This window comes from Alexandromys fortis, unplaced genomic scaffold (genome assembly GCF_014885135.2).
Source record: "Alexandromys fortis isolate MF-2015 unplaced genomic scaffold, M_Fortis_MF-2015_v1.1 scaffold_24, whole genome shotgun sequence".
NCBI classification, from domain to species: domain Eukaryota; kingdom Metazoa; phylum Chordata; class Mammalia; order Rodentia; family Cricetidae; genus Alexandromys; species Alexandromys fortis.
In genome coordinates this window covers 15001073-15009234 of record NW_026067906.1, presented here as the reverse complement: position 1 = coordinate 15009234, position 8162 = coordinate 15001073, and the positions used below count along the sequence as shown (strand labels likewise).

Here is an 8162-nt window from a genome sequence, read left to right as displayed (position 1 = left end):
TGACTGGAGACCTGAGTTATAGCTTGGGCTGCTTGTTCAAATGGAATTGTTCATTTTTGCTGAGAAATCAGACCTAATGGAATAAGTTGACGAAGCATTTATTCTGACAGAAGAGGGGAGAAGGAAGGAAGGAAACTCCTCAACTTTGCACTGGTCATTCCTACCACTTTTCGCATATGCGTATTTCCCCTTGATTTTAGTTGTCCCCACTAAATTTGAGGCCAAATATAGAACAATTTGTTTTTTTTTTTTTTTTTTTTTTTTTTTTTTTTTTTTTTTTTTTTGATTTTTCAGGACAGGATTTCTTTGTGTAGCCCTGGCTGTACTTGAACTCACCCCATAGACCAGGCTGGCCTCAAACACACAGAGATCTGTCTGCCTCTGCCTCACAAGTGCTGGGATTAAAGGTATGAGCCACCACTGCCCAGCCAAACACAGAACAATTTTAATGCCTTTAAAATGTGTCATCGTCCAGCTGTGATTATAAATAGAAAAGCTATCAGAAGCTGGAATCTGAATGGCGAGTTTTACCGTTAAGAGTAAGAACTTTGCTCAGAAGTTTTTATTGAGAAGTTTCAGTTTAAGCATCCTTAGACTGCTTTTGTAAACAGAGACATTTTATGCTAATGTAGGCACTAAAAGCCGATTGTTTGATGTTTTCCAGGGACCTCTCTTCCAACCTCCTAACGTCTTTCCCTGTAACTGGGTTACATGGTTTAACTCACTTAAAATTAACAGGAAATCGTGCCTTACAGAGCCTGATACCATCTGCAAACTTCCCAGAGCTCAAGTGAGTTTGTCATTGAAACTAATGAGATACATTTGTGGTCATGCGGAATAATAGACATGTTATAGCGGTTGCTAAATTTATGAGGTCATGAGACCCTCTTGAATTGCATTTCATGCCCTGAGTCCTCCCACCCCTGGAACACTGTTAGGACAAGCCGGAAGTGGGAGCCTGTCTTCCTGTTCACATTTCCTTTCTGAGATGCCTCCTGGAATCAGAGTTCATGGAAAGAACCTGAAAAGCGTTGATCTGCAGGATATACACTAGGCCGTGTAATTAAATAACATTGTAACATTATTGCCCTCCCGTTTACGATTTTTAATTCCTCTAGCATGCATATGTTGCAATAAAACGTACTAAATTATTGCGCATTTGAGGAAGCAGTGCTCTTTAAAACCTGCTATGTTTACTAGCAACAAAGAAGTGTTTTAAAGATTCTGTGTTTACATATATATGTCTTAAGCCACAATACCGTCTGCCTGCTTTTAAAGCCAAAAAAGTAATAAAGCCCCAAAAGACAGTATGGAGGAGAGAAAAGTATATTTCAAAATGCCATCCTTGTGTTGTTTATTTCTAGGCTATGTTTCACATCACCTAAGTTATTAGAATCTATAGATGCATAAAAATTTACGACATATTTTGGTTACTTGACATAACGTTGCCATAATTTTCCTCCCATTCATGTTTAAAATCATTTTATTGTGGAAATTTTCCATCATTTAAATCACATCACTCAACTTCCATGATTATAAACATTTCATGATGGTAAATTTTAATGACTGCAGTTACAAGTATCGCTGGAATGAACACCTTTATTCAAATAGCGTATATTTTGGATTATTTATTTAGGCTAAACTCCAAAAGGAGAATCACTGCATGAAAAGATAAACATTGTATTTCATGACCCATCTTAAGTATATTTTTTTTTCTTGTTTTGCCTCCTTTCTTTAAAGGATTATTGAAATGCCTTACGCTTACCAGTGCTGTGCGTTTGAAGCATGTGAGAATGTCTATAAAGTTTCTAATCAGTGGAGTAAAAGTGGTAACAGCAGTATGGATGACCTTCCTAAGAAAGATGCCGGGCTGTTGCAAGTTCCAGGTAAGAACTGATGAGGTGAGGGAATTGCAGCCAGAAAGGTCTCGAAGTTATTAAACAGACCATCGAAAGTTCAGGAGTCCGCGTGTGAGCACCCAGCAAATGCAGAGTCGGTGCTATTTGTAAAGACTCAAAAAGACAGAAAGAATTGCCATCTATTCTGTGGACGAATTCCTGGCCTTTTTATTATAAGTAGACCTCCCTTAGCATACCCAGTCCTCAGAGGTGATCACTATATCAGTATTTCCACACTTTTTTTTTTTAGAGGATCCTATCCTTTTTCAAATATCCTTCTGCACTTCTTTCTCTAAAAGAAAAAAAAAAGACCACACTTATTTTCCTAACCTGGAGGGAGTAGGGGATGGGGTGGGTAGACAGACATTTTTAATTCTTCCATATTCGAACAGAAGAACCTAAGAATTCAGCTTCTCCACCAACTAATTCCAATTCGTGTTCTCCTAGTCCCCCACAGGGGTATCTGTCAGGAGGGAGAGGTGAGATCATGTCTGTAAAGCTTCGGCTTTCCTCGCACGAAGACGTTATTTAAACAGAAAGCAATCTCTCTCCCCCACACCTGTAGAGATGAAGCGGCGCCTTGGGCAGCACCCCCTCCGTTCCCTGCCAACCTTGCGAGTTTGCACAAGGTCTAACAGCATAGCTTCTTGTTCTTAGGACCTTAGTGATTTGTTGATTCCAACGTGTAATCCAACCTGTCTGCAAGTTCCCTTAACCTTGCCCCTTCCTATCAGTTGAGGAGCTAAGAGCCTTGTTTGCTTGCTTTAGATCACCCAGCATGCATCTTGCTCTTCTTCTTCCTTTACTTTTGGCTCTTCCAGCCCCATCAACTCTAATCTCGCCTATGCTTCTTCATTAAAAATTAAACATTTAAAAATAGAGAGTCCATTATGTTCCAGACACTACATCAGCCCCGGGACTGTATAATAGTGCTAATGTCCTTCGTGGAATTTGTTTCCAAGATCAGAGAATCTTAGCCGTGAGCCGTGTATTGGAATAACAGCAAAGGGATTGAAAACATAGTGATGCCAGAACTGGGAGGATGGGGAGTTGCTGAGTGAGTAAAGGATTCGATGCACAAGCACGAGGATCTGAGTTCAGATCCTCCAATGCCCACATTTTAAAGAGTGGGATGTGTCGGGGAGCACCTGTAATCTTAGTGCTGTGAGGTACAGGAAGCAACGAGAGCTTAATCATCAGCCAGCCCAGGCGAATGGGTGAGCGCCAGGGTCAGTGAGAGACCCTGTCTCAGAAGGTAACAAAAGGAAGGTATTGAGCATCCCAACACTGACCCACGACATCCATATGTGTCCCTTTGAGTGATCACATGCTCACACATGCGCGCACACACACACACACACACACACTCATGCCCAAGTCGCACACAAAACCAAGAAAATGTGCATCTTTAGGAAAAGAATTTAAACCACAAAACATTTTTATTTTATTTATTTATTTATTTATTTTTTGGTTTTTCGAGACAGGGTTTCTCTGTGGCTTTGGAGCCTGTCCTGGAACTAGCTCTGTAGGCCAGGCTGGTCTCGAACTCACAGAGATCTGCCTGCCTCTGCCTCCTAAGTGCTGGGATTAAAGGCGTGAGCTACCATCGCCCAGCCACAAAACGTTTTTAAAAGATAGTTTCCTAAACCAAGCATCTTGTTATTACTTTGTCTCTTGTTACACAGAATTCCCCCCAAAGAACACAGAAACTGGTTCTCCATCTTGTGGTCAGAGAAAGCAGCCTGGGACGTTTGTACTGTAGCTATATTAGTGTTAGAGATCTGCTCTCTCTTCTGGTCCACCTTAAAGGAAGTTTCTGGGGGTGCTAGAAAGCAAACCTTGGGCCTCGAGCATGCAAAGCAAACATCCTACCTCTGAGCAACATCCCCAATGCTTAGAAAACTGGATAAAATGTGGTCCCTACCCTGGATTTAGGTCTGAGAAACTTAGGACCATCACAGACTCCAGGGAACAGCAAACTCAGAAGGCTTGGGTCTTTTACCCTGAGTATGGGACCATTCCTCCTCACCCTCAGTTGTGCGAGAATACTGCCAGAGTAGGTTGAATAGAATGTCAACAGGGACTTTCTAAAGGACCCTCCAGCAAAGTCTTGCCCTCATTTCTCTGTGCGACAGTTCATGAGGGCAACCGAAGTCTCTCCTCATGAGAGAACTAACCACTCCAGGGTTTCTCATCCCTGCAGATGAGCGGGACCTTGAAGATTTCCTCCTTGACTTCGAGGAAGACCTGAAAGCTCTTCATTCGGTGCAGTGTTCCCCTTCTCCAGGTGAGAGAGACATCAACACTGCATTGGTATCAAGGACCGTGTGGACTCTGAGGCTTTAGACAACTGTGGCTACACTTCAGAAGCCAAATCTCTGCCCACCTGGGGGGGTCACACTGTCCCTGACAACCGGAACTTCATTCACTAGTAGAACTTTGTGGGGAACATGATTCAGGTTAATACAAACTAAAGCGTTGGCGCATGCTCAAAAGCACATATGATTCAGAAGGCAATATGGCTGTTTAGCATGGAATAGTACCCCATAGTCTTGCTTTGTATAATCTATAAATGGTTTTTTTTTTAATAATTTAGATCTTTTCTCTAAATAATCATGGGTCTGGGAATGTAGCCCAACAAGAAAGGGTTTATTTAACATGTTCAAGCCTCTGGCCTTGCCGGGTATGGTGGCACACATCTTTAGTCCCTGACAAACACTTGGGTGGCAGAGGCAGGTGGGTCTCATTGAGCTCAAGGTCAGCCTAGTCAACACAGTTCCAGGGCAGCCAGGGCTATGTCAAGAGACCATGGCTTTAAAAAAAAATATGATAAAAGCCGGGCAGTGGTGGCACACACCTTTAATCCCAGCACTCGAGAGGCAGAGGCAGGTGGATCTCTGTGAGTGTGAGGCCAACCTGGTCTACAAGAGCTAGTTCCAGGACAGGCTCTAAAGCTGCAGAGAAACCCTGTATCAAAAATCCAAAACCAACCAACCAAACAAAAAACGATAACAAATAATATGAGTTTTAAAAATATTGAATTCATTAAATTATCCTATTCCTTTTTTAAAAAAAGAAAAAAAGGTGGATAATTTAGTGGGGGAATGTTTTCTTTCCAATCAACAAGCATCCCTACCCACACTGTGTCTCACATGAACTATTTCCCTAGGAGTCTCTTTCTTGGACTCTGGAGCCCTAGAAACTCTCTGAAGGTCTTAGTGAGATATCCGGGTGGTCTGGCTTTTCACATTGTCCACACTGCCATGCCTTAAGACTAATTTTTCCATTTTTATCTTTCTATATCTCCTCTGGGAACACAAAAACCTCGGGCATCAATGGGTCAGTGCTCTGGAAACTCCAAGGCGGTCCTCACACTAGTTTGAGAAACAGAAGCAAGCCATAGTTACGGTGGCTGTTACTGACTTCCGTTTCTTGGCAGGTTTGCACCGTCTGTGGACCCAGTCTGATACAGTCTCTCTCTTCCTCCCACACTCAGGTCCCTTCAAGCCCTGTGACCATCTGTTTGGGAGCTGGCTGATCAGAATCGGAGTGTGGACCATCGCGGTGCTGGCGCTTTCCTGCAACGCCTTGGTGACGTCAGCAGTGTTCAGAACCACTCTGTACATCTCCTCCATAAAACTTTTAATCGGGGTGATTGCGGTGGTGAACATGCTCATGGGGGTCTCCAGTGCTGTCCTGGCTGTTGTGGACACGTTCACTTTTGGTAGTTTTGCGCAACACGGCGCGTGGTGGGAAGATGGAATCGGTTGCCAAATCGTTGGCTTCTTGTCCATTTTTGCTTCGGAATCGTCTGTTTTCCTGCTCACTCTGGCAGCCCTGGAACGCGGTTTTTCTGTCAAAGGTTCTTCAAAGTTTGAAATGAAAACACCCCTGTCTAGCCTAAAGGTGATCATTTTACTGTGTGTCCTGTTGGCCCTGACCATCGCCACCGTCCCCTTGCTGGGTGGCAGTAAGTACAATGCGTCGCCGCTCTGCCTGCCCTTGCCGTTCGGGGAGCCCAGCACCACGGGCTACATGGTGGCTCTCGTCTTGCTCAACTCCCTCTGTTTCCTCATAATGACCATTGCCTATACCAAGCTCTACTGCAATTTGGAGAAAGGAGACCTGGAGAATCTCTGGGACTGTTCTATGGTGAAACACATTGCCTTGCTGCTCTTCACCGACTGTGTCCTTTACTGCCCCGTGGCTTTCTTATCCTTCTCCTCTTTGCTAAACCTCACATTTATCAGTCCGGAGGTAATTAAGTTTATCCTTCTAGTGATCGTCCCGCTTCCTGCCTGTCTCAATCCCCTTCTCTACATTGTCTTCAACCCCCATTTTAAGGAGGATATGGGCAGCCTAGGAAAGCAAACCCATTTCTGGACGAGATCAAAGCACCCAAGTCTGCTGTCCATTAACTCCGACGATATTGAAAAACGGTCCTGTGACTCAACCCAAGCCTTGGTAGCCTTTACGCATGCCAGCGTAGCCTATGACTTGCCTTCCGATTCGGGGTCGTCGCCAGCTTACCCAATGACGGAAAGCTGCCACCTTTCTTCAGTAGCCTTTGTCCCATGCCTCTAGGTAATATGGGAGAGGATTGTTTTCCAAAGTGGCAAACCTGCAAGAAGATTTATATCAGAACACTAGCTAAGAAGAGTTGAGCTGAAACCCGGCTTACAACCCAAGTAGACGTCTATAAGTTAGTATGGAAGAGCTAATCACCTTACTGATACTGGAGCGTGAGATATAAATCTAAACACTGCTTCTATAATTTGTTCAGCTATCCATCACGTTACTTAGATGAGCCTAGATCTGAAAAGCAGACGAAATGCTCTTCAAAGAAACAAAGTATCTAGTTGCCATTGCATTTTCTTTACACTCACCAGCAGAAACCACTGGTAGTGGGGGATTCGTGCAGTAACGTGATGGATATGTTTAAATTGACAAATTCCTTAGAAGAGGGTTAACATTATAAGGCAATATATTGATTTTTTCAAAAAAGGGGGGGCTACATTGCCCACAGGGTTTCATTTTAATGACCACGTGAAGATGTTTTTGTCCTTTGGTCAGAATAGGTCCTTCCTAGATACCAGTCTCCTGGATAAATAATGTGAGACATTTTTAATTCATTCATACATCAATTTAAGATACTGGGTTTTATAAGTAAGCACTCAGTGCATCTTTCCCTGATAAAAGAAAACTGGCGACAAGTTTTTTGAAAGGAAAATTAAATTTTTCCTAAAGCAGTTATGTATCGGTAGAAATTTTACGAATCTGATTCATTTTTAAAATCTCTAGCAGCCAAAGCTCAGAAAGTTCATTGCCCACAGTGGGCCTACCTAGGAAGCGACTGTGGGATTTGTATTTGTTTCTGAGTGGGAGCATGCTTTGGGGAAGATGTTTTATCGTTGCCTCAGATGGTTGTGCATTGTAAGACACTCAGGGGCGGGCAGGACATACGTCCATTAGGCCGCTGAGTAGTAGCTCGGGCAACAGTGCCTCCTGACACTTGGGACTCAACAGAAACTGGGCAGAGTATTTCTCTTTCTACTTAGTTTGGTTTTATCTGTCCTTTTTGGATCAACCACCGGATACAAAGAACATGACTCCTCTGTTTCTTCCATATTAACATGGGTGTTAGATGTTTTGATCCAAATTATTAAATTTGAAAAGTGAAAGGGTTTATTCTTAACTCCTGTGATCCTACATTTAGCTTCATTGCACCCAAACCAAAAGGCTGTTAGGTAGATTTATTTTTATATAAGCATGTTTTATTTTGATCAGATGTTTTAATGTGGAATTTTTTTAAAAAAATACATTTATGAGATGTTTTATAAGATGTGTACATATAGAATTGTATTTATTACTACAGTAAAGATGCAGTGACATTGAAGAAAGTGATAATAAACCATGTACAGTGACATATTCTTCCAAATATATTGTTTCTCTGCCCATTTCCTTTAAAGGCATTAATTGTATATAATATGTGTAAATACATATTGCTTGTAAATAGACTCAAAATTTGCTTTTCTACTGGGCAAAAAATAAATTTTTAATAAAATTTGCAACTTGCAAAACAAATATATTTTCAAGTCTGTTGATTGATAGTACAGACCCATCCAAGATCTCCTAATGTTTTCCATTTTAGTGTATATTTTCTATATATTTGTGCTCTAATTCTTTAGATATATTGGACTCATCTTAAGTAAATCTTTCTTGAGAATAAATCAAAAGGTTTTTTTAGCTTCTAAATTATCTTCC

At 42.0% G+C, this 8162-nt stretch overlaps 1 protein-coding gene across 2 annotated transcripts in view; it reads left to right on the top strand.

The window, feature by feature from the left end:
- Positions 1 to 7958, top strand: part of Lgr5 (leucine rich repeat containing G protein-coupled receptor 5) — a 133742-nt gene extending 125784 nt beyond the window's left edge. For both annotated transcript variants that reach the window (XM_050135583.1, XM_050135582.1), the window contains 4 exons: positions 665 to 790; positions 1741 to 1886; positions 4102 to 4185; positions 5395 to 7958. In XM_050135583.1, the coding sequence (XP_049991540.1) occupies positions 665 to 790; positions 1741 to 1886; positions 4102 to 4185; positions 5395 to 6482 (1444 nt within the window). In that variant the 3' untranslated portion in view covers positions 6483 to 7958. The remainder of the gene's footprint in view (positions 1 to 664; positions 791 to 1740; positions 1887 to 4101; positions 4186 to 5394) is intronic.
- Positions 7959 to 8162: the final 204 nt, after the last annotated feature.